The sequence below is a fragment of the Myxocyprinus asiaticus genome, chromosome 12 (assembly GCF_019703515.2).
Source record: "Myxocyprinus asiaticus isolate MX2 ecotype Aquarium Trade chromosome 12, UBuf_Myxa_2, whole genome shotgun sequence".
In the NCBI taxonomy this organism is placed as follows: Eukaryota; Metazoa; Chordata; class Actinopteri; order Cypriniformes; family Catostomidae; genus Myxocyprinus; species Myxocyprinus asiaticus.
In genome coordinates, this window is record NC_059355.1 from 19,761,536 (window position 1) to 19,785,972 (window position 24,437).

General features: G+C 38.8%; 2 protein-coding genes across 2 annotated transcripts; one reads left to right on the forward strand and one right to left on the reverse strand.

The window, feature by feature from the left end:
• Window positions 1–193: 193 nt before the first annotated feature.
• On the reverse strand, window positions 194–2,852 carry c12h17orf67 (chromosome 12 C17orf67 homolog). Its single transcript, XM_051712143.1, has 4 exons — window positions 2,695–2,852; window positions 1,357–1,445; window positions 973–1,110; window positions 194–462 (listed from the first exon to the last, which is right to left on the reverse strand). Exons 1-3 carry the CDS (start codon window positions 2,744–2,746, stop codon window positions 994–996), a joined length of 258 nt encoding a protein of 85 aa, XP_051568103.1. The 5' UTR covers window positions 2,747–2,852; the 3' UTR covers window positions 194–462; window positions 973–993.
• A 659-nt stretch (window positions 2,853–3,511) lies between these two features.
• dgke (diacylglycerol kinase, epsilon) lies at window positions 3,512–23,852 on the forward strand. The gene is made up of 11 exons (XM_051712077.1): window positions 3,512–4,379; window positions 5,334–5,493; window positions 6,879–6,998; window positions 7,123–7,266; window positions 8,879–9,036; window positions 9,125–9,173; window positions 17,383–17,496; window positions 18,974–19,045; window positions 19,771–19,898; window positions 20,061–20,172; window positions 22,268–23,852. Exons 1-11 carry the CDS (start codon window positions 3,940–3,942, stop codon window positions 22,490–22,492), a joined length of 1,722 nt encoding a protein of 573 aa, XP_051568037.1. The 5' UTR covers window positions 3,512–3,939; the 3' UTR covers window positions 22,493–23,852.
• Window positions 23,853–24,437: the final 585 nt, after the last annotated feature.

A 24,437-nucleotide genomic window follows, 5' to 3' on the forward strand; every position in this document is an offset into this window, starting at 1 on the left:
ACTGGAACAGGGGGAGAACATGCAAACTCCAAAGACAGTTGAGTCGGGACTCGAACCGAGACCAATGAGCCACCGTGCCGCTCCCGGATTTATTCAAAAATCTTATATTTAGTGTATATTCTAATACCACTAAATAATAGGCTTCTGCTAAAGTGAAAACTCATTAGATGAGGAACCACAATCAACATTTTGTGAACAGCATTTATTATTAGTCTCCAATCTAAAATTACATGTTGTAATACGTTTTCTATTTTCTCAAACACATATTTTAGACCGATAATATCGTATCGGGTTTTATTATATCTAAATAAGACATCTCTAAAATGCTTCTATATTATCGATATGTGGGTGTCTTCACGGCTTTTTGCGTCCTTGACCTCCTCAGCATTTTGGGGTCTTTTTATTGCAATCCGTTTCGTTGTCTTCATCGGCATAGTCGTCACCGCAATTGTCGTCTTCACCCTGAAAAAAAAATAAATTTGTATTGACTGCATTCACGTAAAAATAACTCTTTACTAATTTATACTAATTATGAACGGTTTTCCTTGATAAAACTTATGAGATTGAGTTTAATTGTAGGCCTATCAAACTATTTAGAGCAGTCAGCGTGTATACTGTGAAAATTTCAAAAGGAAACATAGAGGGCAGCTACAAACACTTAAACTGCTGTTCCTTTCAAAATAATTTTTGTCCACTTAAATCCCCTGCAAAGATTTTATTCTGTCAACACTTGATATTCAGCCAGAGTGTGTTAGTTGCCCTGAGCTGCATTGTTGGAATATAAAAATCCCAAATGATGAGTGTAAACCATCATTCACCAAAATAATTTATGGAAAGTTAATCATTTTCTCCACCTGTTATAAAAAGAGGTTGTTGTTTGAATAAAATGAGGCATCTAGAAAAAGAATTGAATAATTCCATGTTAATAAACTCAAACACTGCAGTCAAGCACTAAAGCCCTCAGAACCGAACTTATGGATCACTGTAGGCCGGTTAGGCAGGGTAGCCATAGTTGCGGTCACAGCGGGGGAAGCAGTGGGGGTTCAGCCAGTGCTCCAGATTGGTCTCTCGAGCCCTCTGCTCCAGCCTCTGCATATGCAGCATGTGCTCCTGAAATAAATGCAGTGAACTCTAAATTCTGGAGTACTGACATGGAGCTGAGTTATGGATTCACATATTGATTTACTGAATATTTTGTATTGAAAAGATCACAAAGCAACATTGCACCCAGAGTTGTTTACCATCACAGATTAAAAATACATAAATTAAATTACAGCCAGACTCTCAAGCATGATGTTTGGATCGTTATTAAAAATGTGGATAAAATAATCCTAGAGTCTGTTGTTGGCTCCCCACCCTCATAGGTTCATCAGGGTATCCAGGCTTCTGTCTCTTGGTGCGGAGAAGCTGCTTTGCAAAGCTCTCCTTAATTATGGGGTTTGCATCTAAAAACATGACAGACATGCATCAAGGTCACCATTTGATACATTAATTCCATGGTAATGATAATATGATTTATTCATGTAAAATTAATTTACAATTCTAAATGACTGAGAGGTTATTAATGTTATGTAGTGTCGCAACATTTGGCTCATTAATACAGCTTATTTGATTTTTTGTCATGTAAAAAAAATTGGTGATTGGTCTCTCAAACACTTCAATCTGTGTCCTTCCTTTCTTCCCCATTTCTTTCTTTCTTTCTTTCTTTCTTTCTTTCTTTCTTTCCACGAGTCCTTTGGGGGTCTAATTTGTATTCTTTATCTCTTTCTTTCACACACACACACACACACACACACACACACACACACACACACACACACACACACACACACACACACACACACACTCACACACTTCAGCCCCTCCCTGTCTTTCCCAGCGCTGTTTCTCCAGGGTAGAACACAAAGTGGCCATTCATGAGCGAGTCTCCCAGGGGAGCGCGCACTAGCGCGCGCCTGACCTGGAGCTCTGACCCGCGAGGAGTATGAAAATGAGTCCTTTACAGTAAACACCGACGTGGCAGAAAAACACCCTGAGCAGCATTTTTAGAGCAGTTTTTGGGAGACATTAAAGCCTATATTTAAATATTTAAAGTATATATATAGATAGATAGATAGATAGATAGATAGATAGATAGATAGATAGATAGATAGATAAGCTCTAAAGATATGTGGCCGGCGTTTTTGGGGCAAGTGTGTTAAAGGTCACATTTGTAAGGACAATGCTCAATGAGAATATTAATATAGTTCAGATCCATTAATAAACAAAGACAGAAAAAAGAAAATAAAAAAGTGTATATTGTACAGTTTGTTTTATGTAACATTTAACGTTTACAGGCGACAGAGGATATAAACAGTAATGACAAAAAATAATAAGCATTGGCTAGGCATAATTATAATAATATCACAGAGCTCCATATCAGACCATTTCCGTCAGCTATGATTAAATGTTTGCTAGAACCATTTCTGAATGCTTTAAAATAATTGCCATAAGGCTATAGCCTACCAAAATATTCTGAAAAGGGATTTTGCATGAGAATTAGACTCAGTGGAAGGTAAAATGCACGCCAACGTCACAACTCACAGTGATATGCAAATAAAACACGGTTATGGGTGGTAAAATACATACATATATATATATATATATATATATATATATATATATAAACATGAGGGAAAAACGATATAGGCCTACCTGTGCATAAGGTCAATAAGACCACGCAAAAAAGGCATGCCACCAGCTGCATTTTCGCTTCTGTCCGTCCTCAGTTCGAAATAACTTCCCCTGAGTGTTTACCCAACTTATGAGGAGGAGAGGTGCATGACTACGTCATGACTACACATACACACATTGCAATGCTCACATGCAACTGGAAATATAAATGGTGGAGGAAGAAGAAGAAAAAGAGGAATTAATATTAAAAAAGGGAAACAAGAAAATTGTTTGGAAAAAGACTGAAAGAGGAACAAGAGGAGGTATTTATTTTATCCTACAAAGCAAATGATCTTGTCAAACTCCTCTACACTGTGGTTAACTGACAAGTTTAGGCTACCAATTCCCTCTTGCCTGCACATCTGGATGAGGCTGTAACTACAGAGCTATTCCACTAGATGTCGCACTCAGTCAGGCTTACGTCAAAGGCTGGGTAGTTCATTAATAAAATAATTACAAAAGAAAATAAATAAATGTCAGTTTTATTTTTGACTTACAATGTCCACTTTCTGACATATAGTATTATTATGTATAGCCTACTATTTATTATGCTATATTTATTCTTCACTATCATTATTATTATTGTCGTTGTTGTTGTCGTCGTTGTTTCTTACTATGCACGGAACACTAAAAACTGTCATGACCCAGGTACGCAGTTTAAAATCTTGCAACAATTAGTTTGTAACAGTGGTTACTATTGCTCCTCCGCCTTCACATTCTGTATCACTATTGGTCAATGAAAGTCTCCGTTATAGAGCAAACGCACAAGCTACGTCATAATTTCCGTTTCCGTATATATTGAACTAGAAACCTCTTAGGGGTTTTACCTGCTGTTTGTGTTCTTCCAATGGTTTCAGCTTGGATAACAAGACTTCAAGATGACGGGATCTCTAATTTAAAAGTAATAAAACATAACCGCGCATGTATTTTATTCGCTGTAAAACCAGATTGCCTTGGTGTGCCAAGTGTCTGACAGCGAGGAGGCGCGTGGCGGTGTTTACCATGGCTGTGCTGTTGCTGTAATGTGAGTGTGATTTAGGTCTGGTGCATCGCCTGATGATAGTGTGATGATGCTCGCTGCTCGCTGCTCGGATGTGGTCCGAAATGGAAGATGGTAGTTTTGGGTTCTCAAAGCATCAACAACACATTGACTGTTGACGATCTCCGACATTTATTAATCACTTTGAGCTGGTCTGAGTTGTACATGACGACAGCCCTGTAAAATTAATGGCTATGGGGGATAGTGTTGTGGAGGTGAGGGAGGAATGGACTTTGCTCCTCTGGACCACGGTTGCTGTTCTGGTCCCGGTGCTCATCACACTGTGGTGCAGCTTCCAGCGTCCCAAACGCAAAGTACAGCTCAAAGATCTGTTTCGTAAGAGCAAACACGGCTGGCACTACACGGACCTGTTCAACAAGCCCACCTACTGCTGCGTGTGCTCTCAGCCCATCCTGCAGGGGGCATTCTGTGACTGTTGTGGCATATGTGCGGATGAGCAGTGCATACAGAGAGCAGATCGCACCCTGTCATGTAAGGAGATCATGACCCAGAGCCAGACGGATGGTGGGTTCTGCCACCGGTGGGTCAGGGGAAATGTGCCCCTCGCCAGCTACTGTGCCGTCTGCAAACAGCAATGTGGGACTCAGCCCAAACTCTGCGACTATAGGTACTCAATACCCTGAGATTAATTTTTATGTTTATTTCTGTCGTTTGAGAACCAGTAAATAGGTGTTGGCAGTATTTTACATCTTTATTGTGTTCGGTACTTTCCCTGACAAATATATAAATATACAGTATATTATTTTTATTCATATTATATATCAATGTTATTATTTTGGTATCGAAGAAAAGCCCAGATTGCCCTCTTTAAATGTGTACTTAGTAGCTTTGTGTTTATGTTGCATTTAAAGTAATGCATTTTCAAACGAAAATGTAGTAGTGTGGACGTGGATTGAGCTTGTAGTATTCAAATGGTCATGTGATCCTAACATGGCAACCCCCATGCTGACCCTCTCCATGAAGACTAAAACAGTTTTTATACTGTTACTGATTTGACTGGAATGTTAATCTCATGCAAGTGGTCATAAATGATTTTATACATATGTTTCAAATTTACAATTCATTAATTTTGAAGTAAAACTTTTTTTAATGAGGAAGAAATACCGAGTGCATCTTTAAAATACACCAGGGTCCAGAAAAGTGGAAAGTATGGTCTCAGAGATATTAGCAGCATGCTTATGTCCAATACAGTGGACAAAAATGAGCTGCCATGTTTTAGGTTGTTTAAAAATGGTCTGTTTATCTTTTAAATGCATCACTGACTGCTTTCAGAAAAATGAAATGCATGCCCTTCTTTCTGTATTTAATCTCTGTAATGTTTTATTGGATAAAATGTTTATCTTATATACAAAGAAAAGAACAAGGGGCACATATGATACACAAGACAAGTGCTGATTTAAACTCATGTACCATTCTTTTCTCATTATTATTGAGGTTGACTACAGAAAGTTTGGAGCCAATACCAATATTCATTTCAGAACAAGCTACCATTGTGGAGTGGGCTTACTCGGTTTGTGGTAATTTCACCATTTATTTGTTGTTGTTTCAATCTGTACTATAGGTGTGTGTGGTGTCAGGCCACAGTGCATGATGACTGTCTGTCCAGTCTGAATAAAGGAGATGTGTGTGATCTGGGAGAGTTCTGCTCTGTGATCATACCTCCATACTACCTCTATCAAGTCAACAAGCTCCGCCGCAGACATCCTGAAGAGTACAGCAAGGTGAGGAAAGGACAGTCGCAATTGTTACATCTCAAATTAGAAGAAGTCTTTTTTCCGAGGTCGGGCTGCATGCAAGATATCATCTGCTGAAAATGAGCATACATTTACACTACAATCACAGTCAAAAGTTTGGATATACTGAATTTATGTTTCTTGTGATCTGAAAAACAGGAATTAATGCTTGGAATTAATTTATTTACAAAACTAATCTATACAAAACTAAAATTTTTAATTATATTTTTTAAATGGATGGATGACCACATTTAGTAACAGAAAAACAGCCAACAAGTACCTAGCATACAGTAAATGGGAAATCCTTAAATACTATTTAAATATTATCCCCAGTGGATACATTCACATTTATGCATTTGGAAGACCCTTTGATCCAAAACGACTTCAGGAAATACATTTTATCAGTTTGTGTTTTTCCTGCGAATGGAACCCATGACCTTGATGTTGCTAGTACCATGTTCCCATCATTTGGGCTACAGAAACCTGTAAGAATACATTATGAAGCTGGGGTGAGAATGCCAAGAGTGTTCAGAGTTGTTATCAGTGCAAACAGTGGCTACCTGTACTTTACAGAAGCTAAAATAAATGGATGGTTTTAATTGACCTTTTTTATTATTATTATTATTGGTCATTACACAATTCCAAAACTTTGTTTTGTATTATTTCATAGTTTTAATGACTTTACTATTATTCTAATACAGAATGAGTGGGTGAAGTTTAGTTTTTTATTTGCATAACATGATTTTTTTGTAACATCTTTTTTGAATTCCCAATTTGAATGTCTGATTTTTACACCATACTGTATGTAAACCATATTGCATCTCCAAAAATGTATTGGTTTTATTGAATTAAAAAGTGCATTTATCAGGGGCCTGGGTAGCTCAGTAAGTAAAGACGCTGACTACAACACCTGGAGTCACAAGTTCAAGTCCAGGGTGTGCTGAGTGACTCCAGTCAGGCTTCCTAAGCAACCAATTGGCCCAGTTGCTAGGGTGGGTAGAGTCACATTGGGTTAACCTCCTCGTGGTTGCTATAATGTGGTTCTTGCTCTCGGTGGGGTGCGTGGTGAGTTGTGTGTAGATGCCACGGAGAATAGTGTGAAGCCTCCACACACGCTAGGTCTCGGCGGTAATGCACTCAACAAGCCACGTGATAAGATGCATGGATTGACGGTCTCAGACGCAGAGGCAACTGAGATTCGTCCTCCGTCACCCAGATTGAGGCAACATCGAGCGCACTGGGAATTGAGCATGCCCCCCCCGTATAAACTCAGTTACTTGGCGTTAGTTGTGAAATAATCCAATCAAAGTGTAGTCCATAAAATGTATTTAAATAAACCTAGTTTGACTGTTTAATTCTTAATGTGTATGTAGCTTGCTGCAATGTGTGGGAGTGGCTGGACTCCAGTTCTGGTCTTGGCAAACACTCGAAGTGGCAACAACATGGGGGAGGTTCTGCTGGGAGAGTTTCGTACCCTCCTCAACCCTGTACAGGTATCAGTCAAATCTGTTCTCACATACACTGATTCAGCACGGCTGAGCCAGTCACTCTCAAACTCAAACTTTGTTTTAATGGTTTAAAGTCATGAAAAGCAGCCAATTGAATTTTTCTTTTCAGGTATTTGATCTCTCTGAACTGCCCCCTTCTAAAGCCCTTCAGCTGTGTACTCTTCTGCCCCCCGGCAGCGTGCGTGTTCTGGTGTGTGGAGGAGATGGCACTGTGGGGTGGGTTCTGGATGCCATCGACACCATGAGGCTGAAGGTGAGAGCTGTAAAAGCAGAAGAGTTGAGTGTACTAAAATGCGTTAAATAGAATTAGGCATATTAGATTCAGTAGTTGTAAGTAACCCAAAATGTTTTAGTTATTAACATTCGCCAAGTGCCAAATGCAAGTAAGAAAGTACTGTGTTGAGTAAATAAAGCAGATATATTGGCCACTTGGATGGTAACTTTTTTTCAGAACTAAGATGCATATTTTAAATGTCAATGTAAGAAGGTTAGTCTGACCCTTGCTATTATGTGATATTAGAGAAGTGAGTAAATCAAATCAAAGAGATGTTCAGTGACTGATCACTGACTTCTAACAACTTTAACCTAATCTAAAAATTTACCATCAGAAGTTTAGCGAGCCAGACAAAAGTTTTTTATATATATATATATATATATATATATATATATATATATATATATATATATATATATTCTGGTTTGTTTATTGTTGTAACTCCAGAATTTGATGTGCCGATTCCTGGTGTTATGCCACCAAAACATGAACAGTCACAATGGATCTTGTAGTTTCTTTAAAGGAAATGAAAATTCTCTCAACATTTACTCAACATCATGCCATCCCAGATGTGTATGACTTTCATTCTTCAGCAGAACACAAACAAAGATTTTTTGAAGAATATTTTAGCTCTGTAGGTCCTTACAATGTAAGTCCACAGGGTCCAAAACTTTGAAGCTCAAAAAGCACATAAAGGCAGCATATAAGTAATCCATACGACTCTTGTGGTTAAATACGCATCTTCTAAATTTATGATAGGTGTGGGTGATAAACAGATCAATATTTTATTCTTTTTTTTTTCCACTTTCAAACAGCTCTCCTAAGTGCTCTTCTCCACTAAGAATTCTTCTTTTGTTTATTAGCGATTCAAATTCTTTGTGCATATCGCCACCTACTGGGCAGGGAGGAGAATTATAGGAAAAAAGGACTTAAATATTGATCTGTCTCTCACTCATATCACTTCTAAATACGTGATTTAACCACTGGAGTTGTATGAATTAATTTTATGCTGCCTTTACATGGTTTTTGGTGCTACAAAATTTTGGATCCTCTTGACTTGTATGGACCTTCAGAGCTGAAATATTCTTCTAAAAATCTTCTTTGTGTTCAGCAGAAGAAAGAAAGTCATACACATCTGGAATGGCAAGAGAGTGAGTAAATGATGAGAGAATTTTCATTTTGGGCTGAAAAAGGGTTGGATCTGATGGATCTGACTAGCTTTTGATGCCAGGTGTGAGAGTGACACAATGACCTGTGCAGTCTTATGCAATATACAAACAGCTAAACAATTCCTTTATCATAGGGACAATAGATCTATATTTTGAACAAATATGACTAAATACAATTTCATGGCTGTTAAAATTTTTTGTACAGCTAATGCATTTTCACAGGTTACCCGGCATTGACAGGTAGGGCAAAAAGTAAATTTTGGACACTGGTTTTAGTGCTGCAGTACATGCCTGCATTGTATATTTGAGTCCAGGATAGTAGGATGTATAATGTCACAATACGATGCCTAACCTTTTCTTTTTTTTTTTTTGTGGTGTAAAAATAACCCTGTCTGTGATTGTTTCTCTCGTGTTCTATATAGGGACAAGATCAGTTTATTCCTCTCGTGACCATCCTGCCACTGGGCACAGGCAATGACTTATCAAACTCTCTGGGATGGGGAGCAGGTTATGCTGGAGAGATATCTGTAGAGCAGGTGCTCAGGAATGTTTTAGAGGCTGGGGTGGTCAAGATGGACAGGTAAGACTCTACCTGTGCTTTAAAGTCTTGTATTGAGAGGCTTGGATTTTGTCATTCCTCAGTTTGTTGTCTGCTGTGAATATTTCAGGTGGAAAGTTCAGGTAGCCTCCAAAGGACACTACTTTCGTAAGCCAAAGGTCAGTACATGCCATATGTGAATAACTAGCGGAGGGATTATACCTCAGGCCAGGAAGCAAATGGAATTAATATAGTTTTATTTAGTATTTGCTTAATTTGATGCAGTAGAAATCAGATGAATTATGCTCTGAATTTATTAAAGGTGCACTCAGTAATTATTTCCCCATTAAAAAAGTTTTACTCCTAAAGAAATTAATTGTTATTTTGAAACATATGTATAAAATCATGACCACTCATGAGATCAGGACTCCAGTCATATTTACATTTACATTTATGCATTTGGCAGATGCTTTTATCCAAAGCGACTTACAGTACACTAAATACAGGGACAATCCCCCTGGAGCAACCTGGAGTTAAGTGCCTTGCTCAAGGACACAATGGTGATGGCTGTGGGGATTGAACCAGCAATCTGATTAACAGTTATGTGCTTTAGCCCACTACGCAACCACCAATCCAATATCATATCATTAACCTTATAAAAGCAGTTTTATTCTACATGGGGGAGGGGCAACCTCATGGGGGCTGCCATTTTAGAATCACATGACCAGCTGTATACTACTCACTTAATCTCAGTCTTGTCATTGGACACTTTAATTCTTGGATTAAATGAATCATGGCTGATTGTGAATAGTGAATTTCAACAATGGCATCTGTAACTGAAAACTATTGATTTTGAATGACGCTGCTTCCACACCACTAGGTGTCACTGTAAGTCCAAGATGACACGAGCAAAAAGTTACTGAGTGCACCTTTAAATTAGTCATAGGCTGCGTTCCATTTCAAATTTTTATCCCCTTCCCTCACAAACTTCAATCCGTCTCATGGACTTGGATGTACGTCACTGCTTACATTGTGCAAGTGTCCACTACTGGCAGAAGACGTGCAATGGGTTTAACTGGAACACCCTTAACCCTTGATCACTTGGAGCATGTTGAACGCTGATGTCAGTTTGTGGAATTATTTAGTGATTTTTGCACCTGAGAAAATAAAGTTTTCGGAGATTGATTTCAGAGGCTTATGTATAAATCTCATATGTTTAATAAAAAAATTTTTTTCATTAGAATGAATTGTTAGAAAGGATTAATCAAGACTTAAACAAAAATGTTAACACAACAATTAGGACTGTCACGATAACTACTTTTGTTGGACGATACTGTATATTGTCCCAGAAATAATTGCGATAAACAATATTATTGTCATTTTAAGACCATTTTATGCCACTGATATAATGATAATATAATAGTATAATAATGCAAGTACACCCTTTCAAAGAGCATTGAACTTTTAATTCTTTTTTGATATTAACATTTTTATTGATTCATAAATTAACAAAAAAACAACAACATATATATATATTGAATCAATCACTTTAAACATTAAACCCCCACGAACACACATCACACACAAAACTTTGCACCTTCAGCCAAAATTCTTGGATCTTACGACACTCCCAAAAACATGGGTGGTGTCTCCATCTTCAGAATGGCATTGCCAGCAGATGGATGTGTCCTTAGGACCAAGCCTATACAATCTAGAGGGGGTCCACTTAAATTGCATAAGGCGAACCCTTGCATCTCTAGATGCAGACTTGACGTTTTTCAGAATCCTAGCCCACACTCCCTCCTCCAATAACAAATTTAAATCTTCCTCCCATAATCTTTTGAGAGAATTTAAAGCTCCGTCCCCCAGACTCTGAATTAGCAGGGAGTAATACACTGATGCCTCAAGACCTATCCCAAAAGCAGCAATCACCACTCCCAGAGTATCTGCCGCTCTAGGGGGGGGTGCGTGCTACTCCCAAAAACAGTGCAGAGCAGGTGGCGCAGCTGTAAATACTTATAATATTGAGATCTGGGAATCCCAAAATGTCGAATCAAATTTTCAAAAGATCTCAACACTCCACTCTCATATAGGTCACCAAGTGTATTAACTCCCCTCACAATCAATCTGACCAACAGAAAGGGGACTTATTAATACATAGTTTAGGGTTCAGCCATATGCTCGAGGCTACGTTTAAATAAATATCCGAGTTAAACACTCTGGACACTTTTGTCCATATCGAATGTAAATGCGAGATAACGGGGTGTGACTTAACTTCTCCAATTAGTTTGATAGAAGGGCTTTGCAGTGGCGAGATAGGGTCAAGAACTTCCTTTTCAATACAAAACCAAGGAGGGGCTCTCTCAGGTGGAAGCAACCAATGAGCCAAATGTCTGAGACCAAATGCATAATAATAAAACAAAATCTTAGGTAGGCCTAGCCCACCTTTGTCAATCGGCCTATGTAACTTGTTAAAATGTAACATGGGACGCTTTCCATTCCAAATGAAGGATTTCGCTATGCTATCAAATTGCTTGAAATAAGAGAGGGAGACATCTACTGGGAGAGATTGTAGTAGGTAGTTGAATTTTGGAATACAATTCATTTTAATAACATTAACCTTCCCAATCATCGATAAATGTAATGAAGCCCATCTACCCACATCTCTCGAAAAACTTTTTATTAAAGGATCAAAATTAAATTACTAAATGATTTAAAAACTAAATCACATAAATTTGCTGGGAATAAAATACCCAAATACTTAATGCCCTGTTTGGGCCATTGAAAGGCACCCAGTTGAAAAGCCGTTACTGGGCAGTACGCAGTCAGAGCTAAAGCTTCGGATTTAGACCAATTAAATCTGTATCACAAAAATTTTGAAAAGGAATTGATAATTCTGTGGAGGCAAGGCATAGATCTAGTGGGGTCGGAAACGAATAACAAAATATAATCTGCGTAAAGCAGAAGTTTATGCGCCACACCTCTCGCCGTCACACCTGGAAAATCATCCTCCTTTCTTATCGCGGCTGCTAATGGTTCCAGGGCAAGACAGAACAATAATGGGGAAAGAGGGCAACCCTGCCGAGTGCCCCTATTCAGAGTAAAATAATCTGAAATTAATCCATTTGTTTGTACCGCTGCTACAGGGTTTCTATAAAGTAACTTAATCCATCCAATAAATGTATTTCCGAACCCATATATTTCCAAAATCTTAAAAAGATAATCCCATTCTACCATATCAAACGCCTTTTTGGCGTCAAGTGAGATGGCAGCGACCGGAGTCTGATCATTCGCCACTGACCACATGATATTAATGAAACGCCTAATGTTGTCAGAAGAGCTCTGGCCCCTAATAAACCCCACCTGATCTATATGTATAAGAGATGTCATAACTTAATCGGTTAGCCAGAATTTTTGCCACAAGTTTTACATCTAGCTGGATCAGGGAAATTGGACGGTAACTCTTACACTCTCTTGGATCCCATAATCTTTTGAGAGAATTTAAAGCTCCGTCCCCCAGACTCTGAATTAGCAGGGAGTAATACACTGATGCCTCATGACCTATCCCAAAAGCAGCAATCACCACTCCCAGAGTATCTGCCGCTCTAGGGGGGGTGCGTGCTACTCCCAAAAACAGTGCAGAGCAGGTGGCGCAGCTGTAAATACTTATAATATTGAGATCTGGGAATCCCAAAATGTCGAATCAAATTTTCAAAAGATCTCAACACTCCACTCTCATATAGGTCACCAAGTGTATTAACTCCCCTCACAATCAATCTGACCAACAGAAAGGGGACTTATTAATACATAGTTTAGGGTTCAGCCATATGCTCGAGGCTACGTTTAAATAAATATCCGAGTTAAACACTCGGCGTCAAGTGAGATGGCAGCGACCGGAGTCTGATCATTCGCCACTGACCACATGATATTAATGAAACGCCTAATGTTGTCAGAAGAGCTCTGGCCCCTAATAAACCCCACCTGATCTATATGTATAAGAGATGTCATAACTTAATCGGTTAGCCAGAATTTTTGCCACAAGTTTTACATCTAGCTGGATCAGGGAAATTGGACGGTAACTCTTACACTCTCTTGGATCTTTGTCCTTTTTTAAGAATCAGACTGATCCGGGCTTGTGTCATGGTTGGCGGAAGCTTTCCATTCTTTAATGATTCTGTATAAACTTCTAACAAAAGTGGAGCCAGTTCTGTAGCATAAGATCTAAAAAATTCAGTGGCAAAGCCATCTGGCCCTGGAGCCTTGCCTGTAGGCAGGGCCTTAATTACCTCGTCAAGTTTCTCCAAGTTTATCTCAGAATCAAGAGAATTTTTTGCTCAGTCATCAGTTTAGGGAGATCTAATGGTTCCACAAAATTTCTAATATCTTCATCAGTAGACGAAGAAGTGGAACTATAAAGATCAAGATAGAATTCTTTAAAAGCATTATTAATATCAATGGCCGAGGTAAATATTTCACCACCAGCAGATTTCACTGAGGGAATGGTAGAAAAAGACTCTCAAAAGCTTCCCTGCTTTGTCACCAGACTCAAAGTATGACTGTCTTGCCCTGAATAACCAAAACTCCACTTTCTGCGACAAAATAGTATTATATCTGTATTTCAAACGGGTCAATTCTCTGAGGCCATCAGACGACATTTGCCGTTTCAGCTCTGCCTTTGCACTTTTAATATTCCCTTCCAACTCCACGAGTTCTCGTGCTTTGGATTTTTTGGTGAATGAGGCATACTGGATGATCTGACCCCTAAGAACCGCCTTAAGTGCCTCACAAGCCATGCCCACAGAGGATACTGAGGACCAGTTGGTCTCCATATAAACATTGATTTCAATCTTTAACATTTGTTGGAAATCAGGATTTTGCAAAAGGGATACATTAAGGCGCCAACTATATGATTTCTTTTTCTCCGTATGTGGCAACACCTCTAAACTCACCAGGGTGTGATCTGAGACCAAGATATTTCCTATTGAGCAGTCAACAACAGATGAAATGAGGGACTTAGATATAAAAAAAAATCTATTCTAGAATATATCTTATGGACTGATGAAAAAACTTATAGTCCCTACCAGATGGGTTCAGAAGTCTTCAAATATCTGCAAGACCAAGATTTTTACACATCCTGTGAGGCGTCAATGTTGCTCTAGGGGGCTTACACAATTTTGCTTCACTATGATCAAGGACTGAATCTGTCAATAGATTAAAATCTCCTCCCAAAATTATATCATGAGGGGTGCCAGTGGCTTGTAACATCCATTCAAGATCTATAAAAAACCCTGATCATCAGCGTTAGGTGCGTAAATATTAGCCAAAATCAACCTTTGCCCCTGAATTTCTCCTAAAACAATAATGATTCTTCCTAATTTATCTTTAATCTGTTTGAATATTTGAATTGTAGTTGCTTACTTATCAGTGTAATGACTCCCCTGCTCTTACTTGAGCCAGCACTAAAGAAAACATGTCCACCCCATATCTTCCCAAATTTTTCCGCTTCCTGCAGGAAAAGATGTGTTTCTTGAAGAAACACTATATATCATATTTTTTACGCTTAAGAAAATAAATAACCTTCCTTCTTTTTATGGGGTGCCCATTCACATTCCATGTGGAGAGAGATAATCCACTCATATTAATAATTGACATATTGAAATAATAGAAAAAATAAATTGTGTGTCAAAAACAAGATTATTAAGACCACATTCCCCATTAGAGCAACAATAAAACCCCGAACAAAACAAACAGAAAAAAAATAACGTGCATTAACCCCACGCACGACAGCACCAACGTCAATCCCTTTAAACTCAAAAGGTCCATGCATGCCTACGAGAAACCCCGCGACAACTTTGCCATTGGATTGCTCAAGTCCGGTGCTTCTGCACAAATTTTGTGAGGCAAAATTACATAACAGAAAATACTTTGTTTATTCTGCCTGTTGGCTGGGGTCTGTTTTACAAAGAACGTGTAGATTAATTCACAGAACTGTCTTGAAGGTTTGTTCCTCCACAATACAAATTCCAGCTGATATAAAGCCATTCAGTTTCCTCAGACAGACAAACAATTGTTCAGTGAGCCAGCTGTTATGAGTGCAGCAGATGACGTAATCATTCTAATGTCTCTTAAAAATACTCCACAAAAACAAACTCCAGCCACTAGGCGGAATCAGCATGAAAAGAAACAACACAGGCATCCCAGTTCCTCGGATGATCAAGAGCCAAACTCACTCGGAGGCCGCATAAAAAAGTACATCATGACTTACTCAGCCCGTCAACTTTATAAAAGATGTCCATTATGTGAGCATGTAGATATTTTGCAATTATCCATAGTGTTCTTTCTCAATCTGGCCGGGAACTTCAGTGTAAAAGCGATCTTCCCTCAATGCAAAAGTTTCTTGAAGGAGTCATGCCACAAAACAAACTCCAGCCGCGGGTGGAGCCAACGCAAAAAAAAACAAAAATGGCACCCAGCTTCCTCAGACAATTGAGTCACTGAACAGCGAGTCAGTCCACTAATATAAGAAACATCAAATGGCTTACTCACTCCAATGTATTTATAAAGGAGAGTGCCTATTTGGGACATGTAAATACTTTGCTGCCGTCCCTGGTGTCTATTCTCAATTTGGCCGGAAACATCAGTGCAAAAGCGATCTTCCATTGATGTAAGAGTTTCTTACATTCCTTGAACCAATCATGTTTCTCTCTTGTCGAACTCGCAAAGTCCAGGAACAAGAAAATATTGAGACTCTTCCAAAAAAGCTTTCCTTTGCTCCTCGCCTGGCTCAACACGAGATCTTTATCGGATGATCTCAGAAATTTGGCCAGAATTGATCAGGGCCTGTCTCCCTCAGCAGATCTGCGAGCCGGGACTCTGTGAGCTCGCTCAATTTCCAGTTTATGGCCTGTTATGTCGAGCAGACTCGGGAAGAGCTCGTCCAGGAATTTCATCATATCGCTGCCTTCTTCATGCTCAGGAATTCCAATAATTAGTATGTTATTCCTTTGGCTTATATTTTCGAAATATTCAAGTTTTTCCAAAATGTGTTCCAAGTCTGTTTTGGACACGGGTGGATTAGAGGATAATTCCCTTTCCGACGACTCCAGGTAATCGATTCGTTTCTCAATATCTGCGACTCTTGTGACCAATTCAGAGAATTTTGTTTCCATCACCATAATCAATCGACGTATTACAGCGAGATCCTCCAAGTCAGCAACAACCTTCGTCAGCATCAAAGAGATGTTGGACAGTTGACGATGAATATCTTCTCCTGACGCGCCATCCAAATCGAGTCCCCGGCTCGCAGTCCCGTCAGAGGCCTCAGCTTGAACACGTAACTTTTTAATGTCTCCAGAGTCTGAGGATTTTGACTTCTTTGCTATGTTTACCTCAAAGAGCAAATTTGTAACTGGGTGAATCGAATCTCACCGGATTATAACGTGAAATAATTAAAAAACTAGCAAAGTGCGCAGAGCCAGTCGCTCACACGTCGTCTTCTCACATGGCGTCACATGTCCCCCCGAACTTTTAATTCTTAAGAATATTCATTCAAAAAAAAAAAAAAAGTCGGGGAGGCCCCTCTCCATCTCCAACTGCACTTTTTGTTCCCAGCTTGGAAAACTGGATGGGATGGTAATGTGATGGATGGGATGGATGAGCTTTTAGTTTAGGTGTATTGCCACTTTTCGTTGCCACTGTTTTTAAACAAAGTCGACATACGGCTAGTTCACGTTAATGGACTCAGTGGAATGCGGCTTTGAAACCAAGTCCATTCGTACTTATTCTTCCAAACTTTCTGGCTGGAATTATGCAGTCCTCGGGAAAAACACCTCTTAAAACACCTACTAGCCTCGAGTAACGCATTATCTTCACCTGTCACTGTCCACTCTGAGTGTGTGTGTGGAGCTGCCTGTGTCCCACCTCCGACACAGAGAGCAGATGAGAGGACAGAAGCAGCACGACTGGCTAAAATGTTGGTGACGTTCATTCTTATGTAAACAAACACGCATGTAAACACAATGGGCAATATCGAGGTCAGCAAAAATGATCGAGGTCATGTCCGTATATCGTACGATAAGTTGATAATGTAATTATCGTGACAGGCCTAATAACAATGAACACATAGGCTATAACTGGGTGATAAACAGTTTAATGTAGCTACAAGTATTATGCTGTTAAATCTCAATATAAATTTTCTAAACTGCTTAATTGACCTAACTTCACTTCCATCATACATTAGAGTTGTGTGGGGGTGGGATTTTTGAAGTGCAATCTGCTGTCACATCACAATCGAGTTGCATTGTGGGATATGGAGCAGCCATAATATTCTGAATAGTTTAGTGGAAATGAAAAGATGCTGATTTTAGCTCAATATTGTTTTGTCACCAGGTGTTGTCCATGAATAATTATTTCTCAGTGGGTCCTGATGCTCTTATGGCACTGAACTTCCACACACACAGAGAGAAAACACCCTCCTTTTTCTCTAGCCGGATCATCAACAAGGTCTGAAGCCTCGCCATCTTTTAATTTCACAGGAAAATTCAACCCAAATGCATGTAAGATTGTTCCTACATTGTATTCAGTGTCAGCTAAAACTGCATATTTAAGTGAAAACCACCATTGTGTGTTATAGAAACCACATTTCTAGCTGACTACCATACCTGGAGTCACAAGTTTGAATCCAGGGCATGCCGAGTGACTCCAGTCAGGCTTCCTAAGCAACCAATTGGCCGGTTGGTAGGGAGGGTAGAGTCACGTTGGGTTAACCTCCTCGTGGTTGCCATAATGTGGTTCTCGCTCTCGGTGGGGTGCTTGGTGAGTTGTGCGTGGTGAGTTGTGCGTGGATGCCGCGGAGAATAGTGTGAAGCCTCCACACGCACTAGGTCTCCGCAGTAATGCGCTCAACAAGCCATGTGATAAGATGCGCGGATTGATGGTCTCTGACGTGGAGGCAACTGAGATTCGTCCTCCGCCACCCGGATTGAGGCGAGTCACTACGCCACCACGAGGACTTAGAGGACATTGGGAATTGGGCATTCCAAATTGGGGTGAAAATAAAAGAAGGAAAAAAAAAAGAAACCACATTTCTATAAGCACATGCAATTGTATTTTTTTTAAAGGGATAGTTTACCCAAAAATGAAAAGTCTCTTATTTACTCACCCTCATGTCATCCCAGATGTGTATGACTTTCTTTTTTCAGAAGAATATTTCAGCTCTGTAGGTCCATACAATGCAAGTGAATGGTGATCAGATCTTTTGTAGCTCCAAAAATCACAAAAGTAATCCATATGACTCCAGTGTTTAAATCCATATCTTAAGAAACAATGTAATAGGTGTTGGTGAGAAACAGAACAATGTTTATGTCCTTTTTTTACTCTAAATCTCCACTTTAACTTTCAGATGTGAAAGTGAAACTAAACAGGCACCACGTGTGACTTTCAGATGTAAAAGTGGAGATTTAGAGTAAAAAAGGAGTTACATTTTGATCTGTTTCTCACCCATACCTATTATATTGCTTCTGAAGATATAGACATATCCACTGGAGTCATTTGGATTACTTTTATGTTTCCTTTGTGGTTTTTGGAGCTACAGAGCTAAGATATACTTCCTAAAGTCTTTGTTTGTGTTCTGCTGAAGAAAGAAAGTCATACACAACTGGGATGGCATGAGAGTGAGTAAATGATGAGAGAATTTTCATTTTTGGTTGAACTATCCATTTAAAATGAGAAGTTAAAAGAAAACTCTTGAGGTGGTATAAAAAGTAAATGTCTTGATTCTGAGAAAAACAAAATGTTTTAGCAGTTTAATTATACATCCATGTAATATAAACATATAATGTAATACTAGTAGGTGGATGTCAGATTAAGCTGGGGTTCTGATTAATGTACTGCTGTCCATCCCTGCATGCATATATTGCTAAAAACAGAAGTGTTTTGTAAATGTATGACTGATTGTGATGACAGTGGTCTTTTCTCACAGGCAGTGTACTTCCTCTACGGTACTAAAGATTGCTTAGTACAAGAATGTAAAGATCTGGATAAGGTTATTGAGGTAAAGATTCTAACTTGTTCACTAAAAATGTATTTGAAGGGTAAACACTTCTTTGTTTATTTCCAGTATGTTTTACCATTTATATAATTAGCGCATTCTCTGGAAGTCCTTAGCGCTGACATGAACTTCCTGCTTCATTACTGTGGTTTCTCCTTGATGCTGTAATGAAGACTAATACTGTATTGCTATTTACTGCTGAGACCAGGTTTCTTTCTTTAATAATGTCTATGGTGAATGGTTCATCAGCTATGAAGGTGAATCAACCAAAGGTGCATTTTTTGTGTGTGTGTTTTTTTTTTTTAGTGCTTTGAGCTGCACATTTATGAACTATGCTGCGTGAATACAGTTCTATTGATTGGTAATGTTTAATTTTTGACCGAGTTAAATACACTTGATGCGGGATAGGCTAATCAAGACACACACATACTATCAGTTGAAGATCCCCCATATGTGCCTCCTGCCAGAACTCCTTGTCTGTGAAACATATTACTGTGGTATTTCTTGTCCTCAGTTGTTTTATTCTGCTGACCCCCTTGAAAATGTTTTTAATATTCAGTTCAGAATTAGTTTGAGTTTTTTTTATTCAAAATGAATCTTAAACATCTTATATGTTTTTTAGTTGTTTTACCTATTATTATATTTTAACCTTGCCATGAAAATAACCATAGAAGCTGGCATGGCATTAAAAAAACAAAAGCAAAACATGTTTAATTTTGTCTCTTTAGCTGGAGCTGGATGGAGAGCGAGTGACTTTGCCCAGTCTGGAGGGGATAATTGTGTGCAACATTGGCTACTGGGGGGGTGGCTGTAGACTGTGGGAGGGAATGGGAGATGAGCCCTATCCTCCAACACGGTGAGTATTTAAACGTGGCTGTCCACTTTAAAGACTCTTCATAGCTTTTTGTGATCATGGATTGCCATCCTGAGAATGAACATTTGTAGAACAGTATCACTGTGGAGTGATGACTGAAATTACTGCCAGTTGACTAATTTTCTTTGTATCTTCTGTCTTCAGTGTGGATGATGGTTTATTAGAGGTGGTGGGTGTGTATGGCTCATTCCACTGTGCACAGATCCAGGTGAAACTGGCCAATCCTGTGAGGCTGGGACAGGCACACACAGTACGGGTGAGACCCAAGCCTATATTCTTTACTCTACTATATATTATATGTGTAGGACAATTAAAATATGTCTCCATAATTTTGATCATTTAATTATTAGTTAAAGCTGGCATCACACCAGCTGATCTCTCCAGCGATTTTCAGGTGTGGCCTATTGGTGAGAGACAGAGCGCACATTGAGTTAATGGTTCCAGCAACAACAAAAAGTATCCAACTTAACAGAAAAAATTGTTCTGTCGCCGGGTGATGGGCTCATGTGTTCACTTCAAGTGACCAGTGAGCTTCTTTTACTGAAGAACTGATCGCTCTCAGCTGCATATCATTACAAATGCTGATTGTAATTCATAGTGATTCTGTCACCAAACATATTTCAACGCAAAAATGACAAATTAAATCAGAAAGTGGAGGCACAACAGTCTGTTTTTATTGAACGTAATTTCTTCACTCACTGAAAGCTGCATATGAACATACCCATTTTACGGCAAGCCTCAAGGGATAAAAACACAATCATGCACAATCACAAAGTAAAGTTCCTAAATCATTCTATCCACAGTTTTCCTGAGCAACCACTGGGTGGCGCCATGATTTTTCTAATTGCCTGTTTTCTGTTTCTGGTCTCGAGATCCAATGTAAAACTACCAAACTGAGCAATCCAGATAGAGAACAAGAACCACTGAAGTTTTTTTTTTTTTTTTTTTTTTTTTGGAGTTAAAATTAATTTCAGGCACAACTTGTGCTGTTGTTGGCTGTCATGACAATGTTAATGATATCAACATAACTAACCTCGGGCCATCGCTTCATGACATCTACACTCTCAGGTGTGCCACTGTCAATAACAAACGGTCAACTCGACTCTGTGAAGTATCGGCACTATAGAGTCAACATGTTTTTTTTGGACAATTTTTACAAATATAATACCTTACACATTACTAAAGCTGTTAAGAATATATGCCGATGCGAGTGAAAACACTGGAGACCGGAAATTGAAAACAGATGAATCGTGGAACACTTCCACGTTCAGGAAAAAGGTGGATTACAAGTGCTTATGCTCACGCGGTACTCCTGTAGTTATTTCGGCGAGCTCCACGTGACAGGGAAATAGAGAGAGAGAGTTGCAGTGAGTTGGTATGTCTGCCACCCCTCCACCATTTTGTTTCGGAAAGTATGTCATAGATCCGACTGAAGATAGCGAGATCTCGGCTTCTGCCAAAATCGAGTAGTTTTGAGTCTGCATGTGTGATGCCATTGTAAGGCGCTTAAGCAACAGAGCAAGTAGTGATTGTTATGTTGCATAATTTTGAAGTGGAGCCATTGGTTATTGTGGATTATACCAGCTCATTACATTGGTCTTCTGTTTTTTAACCCTTTCAGACCCTTCAGACATTTTTTATGGTTTTGTCATTTGTTGCCACTCAGATCACAAATTATTATTAGATTAGATGGTGCCAAGTCAAACTTGGATTTATTTCTTAGAAAGTGACCTGATTTCTATAAAATGATTTAGCATTTAAGTATTACAACAAATTTAATGTGTAATGATCTGGATGTTGCTTCCATTCAGATCCAATGTCCATTGTAATGGACATCAGTGAATTGTTTTGACTGATTATCATTTTATGGCTGCATTTGGAGTAGAAATAATGCATGGTCATGTTTAAACATAATTCTGATCTGAAAGGGTTTACCATTATGAAATCTTCTACCTGACCTGAACCCGACATGGCCCTGGAAAAACTGCTGGATTCGGGTCAGATTTTCATGTATAGCTACACTGGATTTGGGGTTGAAATAAAAATTTTAATAATAAATATATATTTTATGTTTTAATTGTGTGCAAACACAGACTCAGTTTTAAGTCAGAGCTGTGTGAATATATGTGTCTGGCTCTACTCACTCATAGAGTGAAGCAATTTTGAATTAGTGTTGGGTTCGGCCTTAGAAACTGACAGAATTGGTTGGGTCACAGGGTCTCACTATGGGCCGGGATCAGGCTTAATAACATGTACAGACCTCTAGGCTTCTAACACCAACAACACTATCCACCAACAAGCGGCAGAAAGTTACAAACCCTATCTGACTGACCTTTGCTTTTTTGTGGTAGCTGGTGTTGAAGAGCTCCAGGATGCCAATGCAGGTAGATGGAGAGCCATGGGCACAGGGTCCATGCACCATCACCATTACCCATAAGACCCAAGCCCTCATGCTGTACCACAGTGCAGAACACACCGATGACGACGACTCCAGCACCTCAGAGGCTGAAGAGCCCTCAGCCAATCACATTAACACAGCTAGTAACACCAACAAAACAGTAACGGAGTCTCAGTAAGGCTGTAATTTTTCTGCTCCAGAAAGTAGCATAGCACTAAAGGAAGGTATCCTGATCTGATTTTGTCTTTGAAACTAGTGTAATGTCATAATTGTAAGTGTTCATAATGCCTATTTCTTGTACCTCTAAGCAAAACTCCTGCAGCTTCTCAACTGTCCACAAGAGGTCACTATCTCCATTGTAAGGGAGTGTTACCCGAAACCGTAATAAGTGGCTTAGGTTTTGGCCCTTACTAGTGCAAAATAGAATAATATTTAGCTGTACGTAGAGCTCAAGCAATCGTAAAAATAAAACATTAGTCAAAAGTAGGATGTTACAAATGAAGCTGCTTAGACGTGAATGTTTTTGCACTGACCTTGTGCCATAGGCCTGTGAATATAAATTAAGTGCAATAATTTTGTTTGGGTCCTTCTATTTTGTTGCTCCTGTGAAATTCCGACAGAGTGGTTAAATTTATGAACTACATGTTGACATGTTTAGTGTCTGATAATTGAAACATCTTTGCACTGCTTGAATCTAGGGCAGATAAATGTGCCATTCATATTCTCATGTTTTGTGACCAAGTTACTGGTTTAGTTGACAGTGAAATGGCAGTAAAATATTTCAGAGCACTGTATTAAAATATGATTCTTTCATTTTTCTATAGTGTGAATTTTGTCCAATTTGCTCTGTTACATCTTGTTTGCATTTGATGGTTATTAGTTTTTTTTTGTTGTTGTTTTTTTTTTTTTTTTTCTCTCTCTGAAGATTTAGTCACAGTTTCTGTGCATCCTGCTTGAATTATATAACTTTTTGTTGGAACATTAGGTGATTTACTTAGCACTTAACATTACTATAATACTTAATAGACTTCATGATTTAAGTCATAATGTCTATAATAACACTCTTCCCAGTCTTTTGTGCCCCACCTGATGACGCATTTTGAACTCCATAATGGCATGTATGGTTGTGCCTGTTGAGTCATCGTCAGAATCAGAGCTGCAGTTGACGTCCACCTACAAGTATTGCATTATATGTTTATATTACATGGATGTATAATCAACTTCTAAAACATTTAGTTTTTCTCAGATTCAAGGCATTTACTCAACCTCAAGAGTTTTCTTGAGAGCCATATTCAACCTCAAGAGTTTTCTTTTAACTTCCCAAAAGGGAAGCCATTCGATGTTAATAAGACTATGTAAAACTGACATTAAATATTAAAGGGGATAGTTCACCTAAAAATGCTAATATTCTCATTTACTCACCCTCATGCCATCCCATATGTGTATGACTTTCTTTCATCAGCTGAACACAAACAAATATTTTTAGAAACGTGTCTCAGCTCTGTGGGTCCATGAAATGCAAGTGCATGAATGATGATCAGACCTTTGTAGCTCCAAAAATCACATAAAGGAAATATATAAGTAATCCAAATGACTCCAGTGGATAAATTCATATCTTCAGAAGTATAATAATAGGTGTGGGTGAGAAACAGAACAATATTTAAGTCCTTTTTTACTCTAAAATTTCACTTTCAAAAGTGAAAGTGGAGATTTAGAGTAAAAAAAGGACTTACATTTTAAACTGTTTCTCACTCACACTTATTATATAGCTTCTGAAGATATGAATTTATCCACTGGAGTCATATGAATTACTTCTGTGTTTCCTTTATGTGATTTTTGGAGCTACAAAGGTCTTGTCACCATTCACTTGAATTGTATGGACCTACAGAGCTGAGCTATTCTTCTAAAAATCTTCGTTTGTGTTCTGCTGAAGAAAGAAAGTCATACACATATGGGATGGCGTGAGGGTGAGTAAATGATGACAGAATTTTCATTTTTGGGTGAACTGTCCCTTTAATATTTAATGTCAGTTTTACATAGTCTTATTAACATTGAATGGCTTCCCTTTTGGGAAGGCGTTGTCGAGCATTCTCACTCTGACCTTATGCCCTCTCTTTGCTGGA

Excerpts from the sequence above, each read along its gene's own strand:
- c12h17orf67 (XM_051712143.1), bottom strand. The coding sequence starts at position 2,746 with ATGCAGCTGGTGGCATGCCTTTTTTGCGTGGTCTTATTGACCTTATGC. Across the intron at positions 1,446-2,694 it reads CTTATTGACCTTATGCACAG|ATGCAAACCCCATAATTAAG; the intron begins GTAGGCCTATAT and ends TCATGTTTTTAG. Across the intron at positions 1,111-1,356 it reads ACCCTGATGAACCTATGAGG|GAGCACATGCTGCATATGCA; the intron begins GTGGGGAGCCAA and ends CATTTATTTCAG.
- dgke (XM_051712077.1), top strand. The coding sequence starts at position 3,940 with ATGGCTATGGGGGATAGTGTTGTGGAGGTGAGGGAGGAATGGACTTTG. Across the intron at positions 17,497-18,973 it reads CTAGCCGGATCATCAACAAG|GCAGTGTACTTCCTCTACGG; the intron begins GTCTGAAGCCTC and ends CTTTTCTCACAG. Across the intron at positions 19,046-19,770 it reads ATCTGGATAAGGTTATTGAG|CTGGAGCTGGATGGAGAGCG; the intron begins GTAAAGATTCTA and ends TTGTCTCTTTAG.